The following is an 18,489-nucleotide window of genomic DNA, read 5'->3' on the forward strand; positions in this document are numbered from 1 at the left end:
TTTCTGCTTAGGCAAATGTGGTAGGTGGAATCATGGGCCCCTCAAGGATGTTCATGTCCGAATGCCTAGGTCTTGTGACTATATTACCTTCCATGGCAAAAGGGATTTGGCAGATGTGGTTATGTTGAGGATGTTGAGATAGGGAGACTTCCTGGATTAGTCGCATGGGACTAGTGTCATCACAAAAGTCCTAGTAAGTAAAAGAGGAAGGCATGGCATCACAGTCAGTGTGGTACAGCCTGTGAGGGATTTGATCAGCCATTTCTAGCTTTGCAGGTGGGAGCAGGCAACGAGCCAGGGAACACAGGCAGCTTTAGAAGCTGAAAAAGGGAAGGAAATGAATCTCCCCTAGGGCCTCCAGAAGGCTTTAACCCTGTCAACTCACGTAAGACTGATAACCAGAAGCTTAAGATAACTTTAAAGTTTTGGAAAATTTGTTAGTAGTAGCAAGAGAAAACAAATGCAGTGTATTTATAGGACTGTTATGTTTGTAAGTTCTAAAACACAGACATTTCTTTAAAAGTAGAAAAAAATCCTTTTTTTTTTTTTGAGTCTCAGTGCCAGCCCTTCTAGACTCCCCAGTGGGCACATTTCTGACCCAGATCCTCCTAATCACTGTGAAATGATACTCAGCTCAAAAAGTAAGCACAGTACATATGAGCTAAGGACGAAGGCATTGTGACACAACCCAGACGTCAGCAGTTCTCAGAACATGGGCCGTGGACAGCCTGCATCAGAGTTCCTGGGGAGCAGGTTACTTCAGGCCTGGACCTTTACCCCTTCCCACTAGTTTTTTTCATGTCAAGTTTACTGAAGTATAATTTGTATATAGCAAAATATACCCTTCTTAGGTTACGGTACTATGAATTTTGAAAGGTTTGTATAATCAAGTAGCCGCCGATACACTGAGGTTATTTCCATCACCCAGAATGTTTCACTTGTGTCCCTCTGTAATAAATTTCCTCTCGGTACCGCCGCCTGTCTCTGGCAACCACTGACCTGATTTCTGTTCCTGTAGGTTTTTTCAAGAATGTCATATCCATGGAATGACACACCATGTGTCCTTCTGAGTCTGATTTAGTTTGTTTAACATAATCCTTTTGAGATTCATCCACGTTGTGTGTATATTCATATATAAAGAAACCATACTTCTGTGTTATGGCCATAATTTTTTTTTTTAAGTATTTATTTGGCTGTGCTGATTTTTAGCTGTGGCGTGCAGGATCTTTAGTTGTGGCATGTGGGATCTAATTCTCTGACCAGGGATCAAATCCATGTCTCCTGTATTAGGAGCCTGGAGTCTTAGCCACTGAACCACCAGGGAAGTCCTGGCCATAACTTCTTGATGTGTTTTGTCTCTTTTGGTATGATCTGAGAGGTGTCATAATCGTCCCCAGATGGTTGAGGGATTGTCTTTTAGCCTGGTTGGGTGAGGGAGTCAGGTGGAGAGAGGGGTATGGAGGTGCAGGTGGGTCCAGAGGACACATGCCTGGAGAGAACACAGTTATAGGTTTATCTCTTACAAGAATTGAAAGAAGGGGGAAGATCACGGTAGCCTAATTATGGATCAGAGAGTAAAGAATCTGCCTACAATGCAGGAGGACCCAGGTTCAATTCCTGGGTCAGGAAGATCCCCTGGAGAAGGGAATGGCAACCCACTCCAGTATTCTTGCGTGAAGAACTCCATGGACAGAGGAGCCTGGCGGGCTACAGTCCATGGGGTCGCAAAGAGTCAGACACAACTGAGCGGCTAACACACATAGAAAGGGAGCAGTAGGGGATGGTTTTGAGTTGTGGAGCAGGAGTCTTGAAGCTAGAGGCATTGAGTATCGGTTAGTTATAAGATTCAGTGGTCTGCAGCAAAAAGAGTGGTGACTGCCTGATCTTTTATTGTCTGTGCAACTCCTTTTGGGTCACTGCTAAACTATTGTTGTTCAGTCGGTCAGGTGTGTCCGACTCTTTGCAACCCCATGGATTGCAGCACGCCAGGCTTCCCAGTCTTTCCCTGTCTCCCAGAGCTTGCTCAAACTCATGTCCATTCAGTCAGTGATGCCATCCAACCATCTTGTCCTATGTCATCCCCTTCTCCTCCTGCCTTCAATTTTTCCCAGCATCAAGGTATTTTCTAATGAGTTGGCTTTTTGCATCAGGTGGCCAAAGTACTGGAGCTTCAATTTCAGCATCAGTCCTTCTAATGAATATTCAGTATTGATTTCTTTTAGGATTGACTGATTTTATCTCCTTGCCATCCAAGAGATTCTCAAGAGTCTTCTCCAACACCACAGTTCAAGAGCATCAGTTCTTTGGCCTTCAGCCTTCTTTATGGTCCAACTCTCACATCCATACATGACTACTGGAAAAACCATAGCCTTGACTAGACGAACCTTTGTTGACAAAGTAATGTCTCTGCTTTTGAATATGCTGTCTAGGTTGGTCATAACTTTCCTTCCAAGGAGTAAGCGTCTTTTAATTTCATGGCTGCAGTCATTTTGGAGCCCCCCAAAAGAAAGTCTGCCACTGTTTCCCCATCTATTTCCCATGAAGTGATGGGACCAGAGCCCATGCCTCTGCAGTGGCGGCACGAAGTCTTAACCACTGGAGCACCAGAGCAGTCCCCTATATTGTCTTTCTTAAAGCGTATTGCTGTCCAAAGAAATGGTAGTGTCTCCACTCTTTAAATGGTGGAGGGGGGCAGGGTGTGTGTGTATATGTGTGTGTGAAAATTACAATGATTAAAAAACTTGCTTTAAGTCATAGCTTTGAAGTGGTAGAGCTGGTATGAAGACTCTCATCAGCCTCAAGGTCATTTTCCTCTCATCCTGCTGCCAGGGGGGCTCTGAAGTAAACTAACATTTAGCACTCCGGCCTTGTGTGGTTTTGCTTCCTAGTCTCATATCACATCTTAATTGTTTTTCTTGTTCTACAAAGCTTTCTGACAAGTCTTCATGAGATGGTATAGGTAACAGGTATGTCAAAAAGATTAAATCACTAGCTTAATTCAGTTCTGAAATGGACAGGTTAAATTCCTGGATTGTCTACAGTTTCATTTACATAGGAGAAGTCGTCTTTCGTGAGGTCATTACAGAAATGCTGGCAAACTCTTTCCATTAGCAGTTCTTGCATACAGTATGCACTTCTCGTGTTGTGGGACTCTTTTTTTGTTGTTGTTCAGAATTCACCTTAGGGGTTTTCTGAGACTCGGCATTCTTAATCGATCGTGGTTTTTAGCTTTCTTTTTTCTTTCCAGGCTGGGTGGATGATGCAGTTTCACTTCTAGGTGTTAGGATTCTCTTTCACACTAGTTTGTCATGACCTTAAAATATTTTAAGTTTCTCCTTAGGTTAATTCTTTTTTCTTTCTTTCTTTTTTAATGTAGTACCCCAGTGGGCTAGAGATTTGTTTTACCAGATGAGTTTAAACTACCAGCGGCTGGAGAGTTCACAGCCCATGAGCATTGTCAAACCTAACCCAGTGTAAAACCTGCCAGCGGTCTTTTTATTATCTTCCATTGGTAGGTTTTGAGATCAGCCTTGAGGTTGTGAGTTGCCTAAGGTGGCATAGGATATCAAAGACGGAGAGATGTTTGCTATGAAGATCAGAATTGTCTTAGTTTGTAATAGCCATCCTCGTTGTCGCCTGGAGATTACTGACGAGGCCCAAGAGTCGCTCTGAGCTGTAACCACCCACAAAAACCACACGCATGGCATTTTACTCAAAACTCTACCTTAACCACTACTTTGTGATGCAAAACTGGTGGAATTTTGGGTACTTTCTGTAAAATCGAAATCTTTATGGGGGTTTTCCAACATTCTAGTTGATTGTGAACAAGTGATCAGTATAACGAAAGGAGAGCAGAGTTGGCCAATCAACACTGACTTCTGTGGTACAAAGGATGCTAGCCTGTGTGGAATATTTCATGGGGAGAAAGCCACCTTATCTGAGAAAACAGATTCTCCTGTTGAAAAATGCAGTTAAATAGAGGTATTGACATGAGATCGGTAGTTGTAAAAGATAGAGATTTTAGAAGCTTATCTTTGCCACCAAGTTTTCACTCTTGACAAAGTAATCACCTTCAGCACTTTCTAGCGTGTAGATCCTCTTATGAAAGAGGTTTGAAAAGGAAATCCATTTGTACTGGACAAACTACAGTTCTGCATAAGGACTTCCTGTAAAGGAAGAACCATTATGGGAAACTGCTGCTAATAAGATATGATAGCCCTTTTACGGAGGGAAAATGGTAGGTATAAGAGCGCTCTCTTGTTTGGCCAAGTCGGGGGGCCTTCGTTTATTTTGGACTTAGGTCCTTGGGCAAGTTCCTTTACCACTCTAAGGCTCAATTTCTAACCTTTACAATGAAAAATTTCTTTTCATGGTTAATATTCCGTTGGATATATGTACCGCAGCTTCTTTATCCATTCATCTGTCAATGGACATCTAGATCACTTTCATGTCCTGGATATTGAAAACAGCACTGCTATGAACATTGGGGTGCATCTGTCTTTTTGAATTATGGTTTTCTTTGGGTATATGCCCAGTAGTGGGACCGTTGGGTCATATGGTAGCTTTATTCCTAGATTTTTAAGGAATCTCCATACTGTTTTTCCATACTGGCTGTATCAACTTACACTTCCAGTATTACTCCACCATAAAAAAGGAATGCATTTGAGTCAGTTGTAGTGAGGTGGAAAAATCTAGAGCCTGTTAGAGTGAGTATAAGTCAGAAAGAGGAAAACACATACCGTATATTCACGCGTATATACGGACCCTAAAAGAGCAGTACTGATGAACTTATTTGCCCGGGAGGAAGAGATGCAGACACAGAGAACAGACTTGTGGACACAATAAGGGGATGAGGGTGGGGCAAATCGAAAGCAGCGCTGACTTACATTCACTACCATGTGTAAGATAGGTAGCTGGTGGGGAGCTCGGCCCTGTGCTCTGTGATGACGGGGAAGTGGGACAGGGGTGGGAGGGAGGCTCAAGAGGAAGGGAATATATGTGCACTTATAGCTGATCTACATTGTCATCCAGCAGAAATCAATACAACATTGTACAGCAATTATTCTCCAATTAAAAATGAAAAGTTTCACTCCTGCTCTGTGGCAGATAGGAACACATTGTCTCAAGAGCCTTCAGTAGGAGTCCTTTGTTATGACATCGTGTCTTGTGTAAACGTGACTTTTATTGTCATATAAATTAAGCCTGCTATCAAGCACATTTTGTTTTTTAAAATCTGTAAAAACATTTTAGCAAAACCCAACTCTACTTGTGTAAGTACACACTTATTCTCCTTTAGTAATTAATAGTCTTAGAAGACTAAATTTCCATCTGTGTTGCCCAGAAAGCTCTCGTGATTAGCCTTAAAACAATTAGCAGAAACTTTCAGGCTGTCTCTCATTAGCACATTACCCAAACCAACCATGGGAGGAAGATAGAGAAATCAGTAACTGAGATTTTCATGTGATAATTCCTTAGTTTACCGTGAAGAACTTGGTCATTTCCCATTAGCACAAAAATAACACTGTGCTTAGGTTGCTACTGCAAAGACAGTGTTGCTGGTTAGCTCCCAAAAGTGAAGTTTGCTTGCTTTATAATTTACATTAGGAAATGTTTAAACACGGTGAAAGCAGTTTTTACAAGCGCAAAATCAAGCAATTCATTTTCAGAAAGTGGAACCAAATGAAACCAACTGAAGAAAACCAGGTAAGCTGAATCACATTTTTTAAAAACAAAATGAAGAGTTGTATTTTGTGCGTGTGAGTAGAGGCGCAGAGTTCTAAGAACAGTTGCCCTGTGGGGAATATCAAGTAAAGCTTTAAGACTTTATTTGTAGGAGGAAACAAGGTTTATCACTACAGAATTTTAGGGACATAAGTAGAAATGGGAAAGGTAATACAAGCGTTAGAAAGGTGAAATGGAGCTTCCCAGACCCTTTGACATAACAAATGTTTTAGTTAAGGAAATTGGCAAAATCTTGAAATCTTAGTTGTTGCTACAGCAAACTTTTAAAATTAAATCATGAGAGCCAAAAAGACTGTCCTGCTTGTGAGCGCTGTGCTATAACATGATAGTCCAATAGCACTGATTCTTCACCTGAGTAACTTTTTATTTTTTAATTGAAGGATAACTGCTTTACGGAATTTTGTTTTCTGTCAAACCTCAACATGAATCAGCCATAGGTATACATATATCCTCTCCCATTTGAAACTCCCTCCCATCTCCCTCTCCATCCCACTCCTCTACATGTCCCAGAGCCCATGATTTGCCCGCGTCATACAGCAAATTCCCATTGGCTATTTTACATATGGCAGTGTAAGTTTCCATGCTACTGAGTAACTTTAAAGGCAACTTGAACCTTGAAATAGAAGTGTTGAAAAAGCGATGTCTGGAAAAAGGTGAAATCACAATTATACATCAAAGGCCACGGGAGCTATAATTTCAAATTTTGTTTCAGTTGTACCAGCTTTGTGCTCACACCCAAACTCCACTGGTAGAATCTACTGCATGTGGGGTGGAGAAGAATTCCATTTATTTTCTGCTGAAGCTGGCGAACCGAATGAAGATCTGTATCTTAAGTGACAGGAATCAAATGAAACATGACAAACCTGTAAAAGCTGCCACCTGAACATGTCAAAGCAGAACTTGGCAGTGAGTGAGGTGGGACAGGCCCTGGGAGACAAACCACACACACTGCCTCGCCGGGCTGGCAGCTCGGGAGATCAAAGGGAGAGCCAGGGGAGCGAGTCTCCGTGGGCTGGGGCTCACGTGGCGGGGTTTGGCATGGAGTGCTGGTGGTTTGTTCATAGATACAAGTACGTATCTGTCTTGTATTGGTGTTATTATGGAAAAATTTTATGGAGATACGCTGTATTGACTGGAAAAGGATTGACTTGTTTTTAAAGTTACCGGATTTATAACGCAGAAGCATTGGTTTTGAAGCTAGTCATTTAAGTGGAGTTTAATCCCAACCTAGTTTCTGACATTGGATGGTAATTATTCTTATTTGGCAAAGCACAGAGAAAATCAACATTACAAGAGCAACCAGGGCAGGCAGTGCTCTAAGGAGGGGACAGCTTTCTCTGCCTTTGGATAGACGAGTTAGATTTGTCAAACATTTCCAGCTCTCATGAAGGCCTCCGACCATTGAAGGAAAGCTGACTTTGCTGCTCGGTGCTTCTTTGCACTGCAGATGACAAGTTCCAGGTCCCCCAGGGAAAGTGCAGGAGCGGGAGCCTGAACCGGCATTCTAGACTTGACCACGTGTGCCCCCGTTACCCGTGACAGTCTGCTTGGCAGTCACCCATCGAGAAGAACCAATAGCCACTGGACTAAACCCTCCCCTGTATTTGTTCAGGAGCTCTCAGAGTTCTCATTCCTCAGGTAAGCACTTTCAGAATCACCCTGGTAAGTAAACCATTTATACTTTTAAGGTGGTCCTAAAGAAAATATATAATTGGAATAGCTGTGATGACAGAAAGAAACTCCTAAACGAAAGCCATCACTCAGTCACAGTATTTTATTCTGCATCATTTATTAAATATTTTTATATATGCATTTACAAACTTGACTCATTTCAGAACTCTGCTTTCAATACATTTTTAAACTTTTTTTGGTAGAGTCTCTCGTAAAATGAGATCCATGTACAAAACTAGGCAACAGATATAAAAGTTTCCTCTCATACTTTTCATCCATCAAGCAAAGAAATCATGTGACAAAGAAAAAAAACTCAAATGTGGCTCGTTCACAAGAATAACATGTCAGTGTTCAAACTATGAGTTCTAATGGGATAGATCATATTTCATCTCTATCTGGAAGGCTATAGTTTAACACGTCTTAGCTACTGTAGCATGTTGGTTCCGATGAAAAAAATCAACTCTGTTTGGACTAGATCATCTAGACACCATCAATTATTCATTTCCTTATAAAGTGACACCACAATTCACCTTGGAGATGACACTGATGGGCTAGCAGTCTGCATTTACCCCAAACATGGGCTTAGAAATTTCCCTTTAAAAAATTCGTTAACTTGGCAAACTAAAGTCTGAGCCTCTAATTTAGCGCTCTTACTTAAAAGACATAGTTTAAATGATCAATTCAGAAGCCTAAAAGTATCTTTGAAACTAAAGTTGCTTCTCTTAAAATGAGTGCTGACCTGACAGTTCCGAGGCTCGGGGCACTGTCACTAGGAGAGGCACTGGGGCCGCTAGCAACGAGAAGTACTGTCACCACAGGATAAGTATATGGTACGAAACGCCCGGGGGCCTGCAACTCACTAGTAATATGATTTTGGCAGCAGCATCATTTAACCATTTGTTACATACTATTAACACACCAGCTTCAAAGATGTGCACTCCCCTTAGGATACACAGGAGTTATAAATTTATGGTGATTGCATAATTGGTATTGCACAGTTTTATAAAAAAACATAAATACTGGTTATTCTAGATTTAAATACAAAATACATGTCATATACTTTTAAATCTATAATGTGGTTCAAGTGCAAGTCAGGTGCTTTCTTTAGTCCTTCCCAAAAAGGCATTTTAAATACTTTTTTGGCACAAATGAAATTTCACCCTGCCAACAATTCTAATTACAATACATATATCCAAACCTGGAGAGTAGCAATCATATACATACAGTATAAAACTGAGTATTTACAAATATACTAAGCATAAATGTAACCTCTGTGGGTGAATCAGAACTAATTAGCCAGACCCACACTAAAAATAATTTAAAAAGGTAAATACGATGCCTTTAGTTCATTTGCTTATGCTGGTTGCTGTGGGTTGACATTCATGTGAGGAGGATGTCCTAGAAGACCAATTCTTTGTTTCTGCTTCCTTTGTTCTGTCATCTGGAAAGTTAAAAAGTTTCATCATTAGACCCAGACACTTCCTGTACGTCAAATCGTATACTCAACCATAGACTCACCTCTGTGGTTATGGTTTATACTGAAACCCACTTTCTACAAATAGCATCCCATCAGTATATCAAACACACAACTTCAAAAAGGACATCTACCTGCGCAGAATGGGGAATTCTGTGCCCTAGTCATGCAATGTGAGATTCAGAAATTCTGCTTGCGACTTGTTTCATAAAGGAACAAAAAGCAGTTAAAGCACAAGATTCTTGTTTCCCAAATCTACATCCAAATAATAGCTTTGTAAGAGAGTTGTGTCACACTAAACACTCAAGAAACTGTCTAATGTGTTTAGAACTCTAAGTTTGAGAGAGATTGAGTCCATTGGCTTCAGGGTGTCTCGGTTATTCTCCGATTGTTCTTGGATAGTTTTGAGAGAAAAAAATCACACAGCGTTTCTAGGGAGATGAGAATGTCCTTAACACTGCAGGTCCAGGGTGACTGAATGACATAAATCATGGGCTGGCACTCAGTGGAGACCAGTCCTCACCCCCTACACACTAAGGGCAGGAAAGACCATTCCTTAAGTCTGCTCAAAAGAAAACGTGTTTTCAAAACTGCCAACAAGAAGTTGGGACCTTTTATTTGGCTGCTGAACTAAACCAGTTCTCATATTGACAGGCATTTAGCTCAGTTCTGCCTATTTCAGGGCATAATTAACTCCCTGTATTTACATTTTTCTTAACCCAGTTATCCCAGCTCTGGATTTGATGCTGGGCATTTAGGTCAATTAAGGTAAAAAAGCTATATGAAATACTGGATAAAACTGTTATCTCTAAGTGGTCTTAGATCCTGCTTCTAGATTTTTGGCTTCCTAAAGTCAGAGAGGAATTAGGGTTTAGTAGTATTAATATAAAGAATGTGGGCACTGGAATCAGACCAGACCTATTTCCCTAAGGTTTTATGTTATACCTTTCCAAAGTCTGTTTCTTCATTCATATAATGAGGGTAATAATTCCGACCTCACAGAGAGGATGTATGTAAATTTTCTAATAGTGTCTGTCACATGGTACAGATGCTTAAATCTCAGTTTTCACCTGGACTAATTTTTGGTACAAAATACCCCCGAGAGAAAGTAAAATGAGAATAAGTTACCTCAGTTCACTTTTAAAGTAGTTATTTTGCCTTATTTGAAACAGTATTTTGGTATGAAAGGAAAACTGCTATGTTGCGACGCCTATGAAATGCCTTCAGTTGTATTTTAAGAGAGGTTTACAAGGAGTATTTCCAAAAGTAACTTTTTACAAAGCCTCCTATGAAGAGTTGCATGAGGGGTATTCTGCTAGCCTCAAAAGTTTCCTTAGATGAGTGACAAGTCTTTAAAGGAGGTGTCACAACCCTCTACTATACTTCAGACTCAGCTGCAGGAGAGCCTCCTGTGACTCATGGAATAAACTGACAAGTAGATGGTGATGCAGTCAGGCAGCTCACTGCCTGATACTTCACATACTCAGCCCAGACTTTCACCCCCAAACTAGTGCCTTGGCAGGCAGCCTTGAGAAGGACTCCAACAGAACTCACTAAACTGAATAATCTCTGCATTCTTAATGATTTAGGAATCTTGGTGGGCTCCACGCGTATTGATGGGTACTCAAAGCTTCCATTTAAAGATGCTGAGGGTTTTCCACGGTTGAAGCTGGCCACTGAAGTTTTTCCTGAAATTTTTCTATAAATTTCTTACATTTGAGATGATCTTCTCTGTATGTTGTGGAGCCTCATGCCTGTGTGTCCAGTCAGCTTCCTGTGACTTTTCAATGCTTCTAAAAGTGCATTCGTTATAGCAAATGAGCCAACCAATGGCACATCTTCCCGCCCTCTTCTATAGGTGGCACCTGATAACTCAGTGGTGGTCCGACTCTAATTCTCCAGGTTTGTCTTCCTAAAAATAATGATCGCATCACCATCCCTCAGTCCCTGACCTTTTGAAGCTCCCTACTGAAGTGAGTGGCCAAAACCTTTGTTCAAGCAGAGGTGGTGCCTGGTAATTTCAAGAACCTAGCACAGACTTCCCCGGGGCTTCTTCCTTGGTGGTTCAGACGGTAAAGAATTCAGACGGTCTGCAATGCAGGAGACTGGGGTTCCATCCCTGGGTCAGAAAGAGCCCCTGGGGAAAGAAATGGCAACCCACTCCAGTACTCTTGCCTGGAGAATTCCATGGGCAGAGGAGCCTGACGGGCTACAGTCCGGCGGGGGGGCGCGGGGGGTGGCAGAGAGTCAGACATGACGGGGCGACTAACACTTTCATTTTCAGCACATACTTAATTTTGTTTCCTATTTCCCTAGAATAATAGTTCTTAAACTTTGGCATGTGCCAGAAGCACCCGGAAGGCTTGTTACAACACAGATCAAAGGGCCCACAGAGTTTCCATTGAGGCGGCTCAGGGTAAGGTTGGTGAATCTGCATTGCTAACAGGTTCCAAGGTAGCGTTAATGCTGTGGATCTAGGACCACACTGCTGCTCTAGAAGAGCATTTCTCTGTCTCAGAAATAGGCCAAGATCCTTAGAAAAATTACATTTTCATATACTTGAATACTTAAAAAGTACTTCGGGTACATTTTCTCAAAATGAGATCTCAGGAATGATTCTCTGCAGTTGAGCACATGGTCGGCACACAAATCTGACTGCCTGAATTCTGTTTTGATCAACCATGGCCTTGTAGACAGAATGGCTGTCATCTAAGTGAGTCATCAATGTTAAAGTACCAGGGGCAGCTGCTTAAGTATCTGGCCCTTTGGACACAGTCCTCATCCAGTTATAATTGTGTGGGAACAGTAACGAAAGAAAACCAAGTAGTTCATATACTCGGATTTTTTTTCCCCCAAAGTATTCAAGTATATGAAAATCTAACTCTCCTGTTGCTCTTGGCCTATTTCTGAGATAGTGAAACAGACCCCACCCTGGGACTAAATCTGGCCTATAAGAAACCAAGTTCAACACTGCTGACCAGGTAAGTTTCCCTGGTCCCTTGGTAGACATTCTCACATAATTCCTGGCCTTATTAGCTCAATTCAACCTACTTACCTGTCTGTCTGTCTACAGAGATTCACATACACTCTATATATCTTATTTAAGGCATCATTATTATCTGTTACTATTACCCATATCAAAACAAAGTTTACCCTTAGCACATTCTCTCTGGACATCTGAAACAAAACTGACTAGATAAAAATATCCATCTCATTGAGATCTAAGGTAACAGCTCAACATTTTAATACTGAAGAATCTATTTTGATTAGTGCAACATGTCCCATTTGTAGTAGATACATTGAAAAACCCTCAAAATGCACATTTTGCTAAGGATGAACATTTGAAGCAATGTTCTTCTTCATAAACTATATAGAGACTAGCTTGAATTTCTGTATGCCTTCTTTTTGACTCAGTCTAAACAGAAAGCAAATGATATGGTAGCTTTACAGGTGAGAAGCAACCAAATGTCTAAAAGATTTTTCATGAAAATAGTGTTGACTGCAAATTGGCAAAATCTGCTGTACCAGTGTAAACGATTAAGGGCTCGCACTGCAGAGAAAGTTCATCCACAGCACATGGAAGCTGCAGCCTGCCTTCCTGTCACAGTAAGGCCGTGGCTACTCAGATTCTAAGCAGCCTGGGAACTCTAGTCACCACAACTGATCTTTCAGTTCAGTTGCTCAGTCGTGTCTGACTCTTTGCGACCCCATGGACTGCAGCATGCCAGCTCTCCCTGTCCATCACCAACTCCCACAGTATACCCAAACTCATGTCCATCCAACCATCTCATCCTCTTTCATTCCCTTCTCCTCCTGCCTTCAATCTTTCCCAGCATCAGGGCTTTTTCAAATGAGTCAGCTCTTTGCATCAGGTGGCCAAAGTTTCAGCTTCAACATCAATCAACATCAGTCCTTCCAATGAACACCCAGGACTGATCTCCTTTAGGATGGACTGGTTGGATCTCCTTGCAGTCCAAAGCACTCTCAAGAGTCTTCTCCAACACCACAGTTCAAAAGCATCGATTCTTCGGCACTCAGCTTTCTTCACAGTCCAACTCTCACATCCATACATGACCACTGGAAAAACCACAGCCTTGACTAGACGGACCTTTGTTGGCAAAGTAATGTCTCTGCTTTTAAATATGCTGTCTGGGTTGGTCATGACTTGTCTTCCAAGGAGTGTCTTTTAATTCATGGCTGCAGTCATTTTGGAGCCCCCAAAAATAAAGTCTGACACTGTTTCTCCATCTATTTGCCATGAAGAGATGGGACCAGATGTCACGATCTTAGTTTTCTGAATGTTGAGCTTTAAGCCAACTTCTTCACTCTCCTCTTTCACTTTCATCAAGAGGCTTTTGAGTTCCTCTTCACTTTCTGCCATAAGGGTGGTGTCATCTGCATATCTGAGGTTATTGAGATTTCTCCCAGCAATCTTGATTCCAGCTTGTGTTTCTTCCAGCCCAGTATTTCTCATGATGTACTCTGCATAGAAGTTAAATAAACAGGGTGACAATATACAGCCTTGATGTACTCCTTTCCTGATTTAGAACCAGTCTGTTGTTCCATGTCCAGTTCTATCTGTTGCTTCTTGACATGCATACAGATTTCTCAGGAGGCAGGTCAGGTGGTCTGGTATTCCCATCTCTAAGAATTTTCCACAGTTTGTCATGGTCCACAGAGTCAAAGGCTTTGGTGTAGTCAATAAAGCAGAAGTCGATGTTTTTCTGGAACTCTCTTGCTTTTTTGATGATCCAGCAGATGTTGGGAATTTGATCTCTGGTTCCTCTGCCTTTTCTAAATCCAGCTTGAACATCTGGAAGTTCACAGTTCACGTATTGCTGAAGCCTGGCTTGGAGAATTTTGAGCATTACTTTCCTAGCGTGTGAGATGAGTGCAATGGTGTGGTAGTTTGAGCATTCTTTGGCATTGCCTTTCTTTGGGATTGGAATGAAAACTGACCTTTTCCAGTCCTGTGGCCACTGCTGAGTTTTCCAAAGTTGCTGGCATATTGAGTGCAGCACTTTCACAGCATCATCTTTCAGGATTTGAAATAGCTCACTTGAAATTCCATCACCTCCATTAGCCTTGATCTAACTGATCTTTACAGTCCTATAAAATCAGTCATGGTGCTAAGGACGAGCCTAAAATACTGAGAAGTACAGCTGAAGCCTCTCTCAAAGGCAGGTATATTGACTCACTATAAACATACACGGATAGTCACATTCTCGGTCCCCAGTGTAGTGGTCCTCTTGAGTTCCCCTGATAGACTCTCTCACGCTTCTGCACGACCATCTCTGAGAGGTTTCCATGGCAGTGACTCAGATCCTCTCCCTCAGGTCAGGCAGGATGAAGTGCTGCCTTTTTCTTTACTTCCTGAGCAAACTTTCAAATTTCTGTTACATACTCACCACATTGAATTCTAATTTGTTTACCTATTTGTGTCCCACTCCAGACTCTTAGTTCCTTGACGAAGGAGAATAGGCTCCGCTCACCGTTGTAACCCCAGTCCCTAGGGCTGCACACCACAGGTGCCTAGGAGAACAAGCGCAAGGCCCGGCGCGCGTGCCCTTGCTGGAGCACACCACGCGCTTTCATGCCCTTGCTCATGCTGCCGCCCTGCTGCGCCTCCTTGTCCAGCGGTAGCAGCTCAACTCCTCTGACGCCCCAGGCCCCGCACACCCCATGAGACGGGCTTCATTCTGGCGGATGGGCCCTAGTACTTTTCCTGCTGTGTCCTCCTGTTAGAGGTGTGTTGCTTTCTGGATAGATCACAGTATCCTAGAGGGCAGGTGTTACCTACGGCCTTTTCCGTGATTCCAACACAGGCTAAGGAACACAGACCTTCAGGTAAGGTTTAATATCCCATTTTCCAACTGTGAGGAATTCTTCTGATCATGTTATCCCTTCCTTCTTTATGTAGTTAACAAGATAATAACCCTCTTGCATGAAAAACAGCAAACAATATACCATGTTAATATGGTAAGAATTTCAAGCACTACTAGTATTCCTAACAACTACTGGATTGGCCAGAAAGTTCTTTGGGGTTTTTCCATAACATTTTAGAATCACATTTGTATTCAGAATCTCTTGGGAGGGGAAACTTGAAGATGAGTAGCATCAGGAACTAACACTTAGAATAGCAATTTTAGTTAACTGTTCTTGGCAGTAATAGAAAAGCCACTAACCAGGTTTTTACTAGTATCCTTGATAGGAACTTTTTCTTCTCAAACTGGTATTTGAAGACCACCACCACCAGAGAGGTCAAAAACAATAAAGGTTAAAGCCAAAGACATTCAACTATCTTTGCTCCATTATGTTGCTTTTTTGGACCAGAAGATCTGAAAAAATATCTAAGTGATGAAGCAATTTTTGTATTTTCCAGCACTGTTACTACTGAATGGTATTCTTTCATAGCTGGTTTAAAAAAATATCTTACCACAGAGTTTCTCGTTCATTAATCATTCGTGGGCTTTTTATTTTTTAATTCAAAACTTTTTTCCCTTTGGAGAGCAAGAATTCTCACAATTGCCATTTAAGAACCAGCAGTTCTATGCCTATCTGCATGACTTTTTATGCAGAAAAGGTTAAGAAATCTTTATGATTGTTACACACCAAATTAACAAAATGTGAATCTTTTCAACAAGTTGATTCTCCAAAAAAATGCTTTAAAGCTTTGCTACAAAGTCAAAAGAAACTGTTGACTAATTCCTTCTGTAAGAACCAAGTTTCCCCCAGTAAAAGCAGCAATGCTGAGTTTTTCCTGGACACCTTAAAACCTAAGCAGATCAACCCTGGTAAAGGTACTTTAGAATAAGTTACTGGTTTGCTATTTCTTTTTAGCCTATAACATCTTCAAGGAAAAAGTGGTTCCATTTCACATTCATAAGGGTAAGGTTTTCTGAAGGGTGGTTCCAATGGCTCACTTTAAAACAAAAATGTAAAAAGAGCTGAAACCAAGCAGCTTAAACCACACTGGTTTTGCTGTCACCTAATGAACCCTAGTTCATACGTAATCACAGTTCTACAGTTTGCTCAAGCCAAAATTCTGGCTTCATAGAAACAATCCTGATGCCAAATCTCTATGATCAGTTATGTAACATGGCAATGAATGTATCCTTCGTAATGTTTAAATATTGATATATGATGTGACTTCTGAAACTCTAACTCTTAAAAAAATGAGTAAGATTTGAAACAGTCAACCATGAAAGGCAAACAGGGTACAATGAGGAAACAAGACAAGGGAAAGTCAAGCCTCGCCTGTAAGACCAGGAGCTCCTGCCTGCTGTTTTCAGATAAAGTGGGGTAAATTTCCCAACAGCCTGCTGTGCATCTTAGTATCCTCAACAACAAAAAAGGATGGAATTGGGTCCGATGCCCTCCGGGGTCTTGGGTACATCATACACCTATGATTCTGGGTGAATTCCTCAGCTCCACTCACTCCTTAGGCCAAGTTCACTGCTTTGCGAAGTGTCCATCACTGAAGCAGCTTCAGGACCACCCTCAGGGAGCAATTCAACACCCGGGATTCTTAGTGTTGAGAGGACAGGCCAGGCCTACTTGCGTGGCATTTACTACCACAGACTACCCAATAATAGCTTCAGAGGTGTTGACAGATGGCACTGTATAGAAAGCTAATTGCTTCCTTTATTTAGGTCTGTATTAGATCAATTTCTCTTAAGATTTTTTGGCATCTAATTTAAAGTATCTGATTTAATGGCGATCCTTACAGCCACAGCTCTAAGGGAGAGGAAGGGAGCTCAAGCATCGCTCTGTTCGTTAAAGAGCTCGCCTCACTCGGGGTCGGGGGAGGGGATGGATACCACAAGCAGCTGGAGCAGACAAGACTCGTGCGTCAGTGTGGTTCTGGGGACCATTTGCCAAGCATTTCACAGCAGGGTTAAAGACTCAATTAAACAATTACCAAAGGAAACTAGTTATATCTCTAAGTTTTACTTAGGCAGGTTATTACTCATTTTAGGGGGCTACCCAGCTCAGCACCATAGACAGCCTTCATAAATACGGCTTTCTCCTCTCATTAGTCTTTTTATTTGCACCTTAATACAAGTGAAAGAAATGAACTTGAGGCCAGATAGTATCTTGGGGCTCAGTTTGGAATAATTTGGCAAAGAAACATAATGCAAAGTAGGACTGCTTAAAGTGCCACGGAAACCACCTCCAAGAAGAGTTTACTCAGGCGGAGCTTCACTAGTTATTACGTTCCCCAGAGTCATCAAGCAGCTGTGTTCCTAAACCACTTACCACCCGGCCAGCCTGGCCTGGTAACTGCTGCTGTGTAAAATGTATAATCTCGTGTATGGAACTGATTAAAAAGCTTTCAGCACGGTGTGCAGGGTGATCCCAATCAATGCGGCTGAGCACAGGTTCTCCCAGCACAGAGGTCATCACCTGGTGACTGTGAGTGCTTGTTTTAAGGGGGCCAGGAGAGGGCACAAAGAATGCCCCCTTCCCCCAGCTTACAGGGGCAAGGTCTTTATCTTAGGGACGGGGGCAGGACGCAGCAGCACGCGTGTGGACGGCTAACCTCGGTGAGGACCGGGGTGCGTTCGGAGCGCTCCCTGTCCCACCCCCAGGATGATGGCAGCCAGTCAGTGAGGATGGGACTCTTCGTGGACTAGGGTTTATCCCCTGGAGGCTGAATGTAAGTACCTGGGGAGAAGAGCTGATAGTCTGAGGGCTGAAAAGAAAAGCCAGCAACAGCCTGTCATCTTCTGTCTGTGAAGAAGACAGGACAGTTTTACACAGTGTGTTTTTCTGGACAGCGCTTCACTGAAGTAGTTTGCATTTTCTCATTTTCTGGTTTTGTTTTTCACAATAAAACCTCGTCCTGAGCAGCACTGAAAGTAGTGTCATAGGCTTATCCTGTCAAAGGGGCAGTGAGCGGGGAACAGAGGGGAAACGGATGGACTGAATGGGCCTATCACCCATTTCCTTTTTTTGTCCAGATGATAAACTTCAGCATTGTAACATGAGCACTGCTGTTGTTTTTTCCCCTCACCGAATCTGGTGTGTATCACAGTGGTGTGTGTCTGTGTGTAGGCAGGTAGGGTTCTTTTCTTTACCTGATCCTTTAATTCTGACAGCTGTCCAGAGAGGTTGGTGACAAGCTTCATGGTGGACTCCAGCTTCTCCTGCAGGTTCCTCAGCTCATTCTGCTCTCCTTCTGAATCGCTGCTGACCAGGGACATGGCTCTCATCCTCGGGAACCAGTCTAGGTTTCTTTCCTAGAACCCAGATGGAAAACAGAGGGCGTCACTTCTACCAGCAGAGACCACAGAGGCACTCTTACCATGCCATCCTGTCTTGGCAGCATCGTTCATCAGGCTGTCTCTGCCTGCTACAGAGCTAATGTACTGCACTGTGTATTAAAAAAAAACATTCAGTAAATATCTTTGTAACTGAGCATAAGTAAACTCTCTTAATTCCTAGAAGAAATCACTATAAAATTACACATGGGTCAAAGCGGGTTTCCAAAGTTCCTCAACTCCGAATACTAACACTGTCGTTCCACCTGTGATCTCTGCAAATTCCAGACCCAGTGAGATCTGAGTCTTAAAACTGTGGTCCCGTATACACAATACAAC

General features: G+C 42.2%; 1 protein-coding gene and 1 long non-coding RNA gene across 10 annotated transcripts in view; one reads left to right on the top strand and one right to left on the bottom strand.

Moving 5' to 3' along the window:
* The window catches only part of LOC109576136 (uncharacterized), a 196,512-nt gene extending 178,544 nt beyond the window's left edge, over positions 1–17,968 (top strand). Inside the window, exons 6-8 of one of the 3 annotated variants that reach the window (XR_011563120.1) lie at positions 7,190–7,380; positions 10,746–10,789; positions 11,204–17,968. This is a non-coding gene — a long non-coding RNA (uncharacterized lncRNA). Of the gene's footprint in view, positions 1–7,189 lie in introns of all 3 variants that reach the window. The other 2 variants (XR_002183326.2, XR_011563121.1) reach the window with 2 other exon arrangements.
* ITPR1 (inositol 1,4,5-trisphosphate receptor type 1) overlaps positions 7,502–18,489 on the bottom strand; it is a 352,734-nt gene continuing 341,746 nt past the window's right edge. For all 7 annotated transcript variants that reach the window (XM_070777089.1, XM_070777087.1, XM_070777086.1 and 4 more), the window contains 2 exons: positions 17,968–18,129; positions 7,502–8,854 (listed from right to left, as the gene is read on the bottom strand). In XM_070777089.1, the coding sequence (XP_070633190.1) occupies positions 8,768–8,854; positions 17,968–18,129 (249 nt within the window). In that variant the 3' untranslated portion in view covers positions 7,502–8,767. The remainder of the gene's footprint in view (positions 8,855–17,967; positions 18,130–18,489) is intronic.

The sequence above is a fragment of the Bos indicus genome, chromosome 22 (assembly GCF_029378745.1).
Source record: "Bos indicus isolate NIAB-ARS_2022 breed Sahiwal x Tharparkar chromosome 22, NIAB-ARS_B.indTharparkar_mat_pri_1.0, whole genome shotgun sequence".
Taxonomy (NCBI): Eukaryota; Metazoa; Chordata; class Mammalia; order Artiodactyla; family Bovidae; genus Bos; species Bos indicus.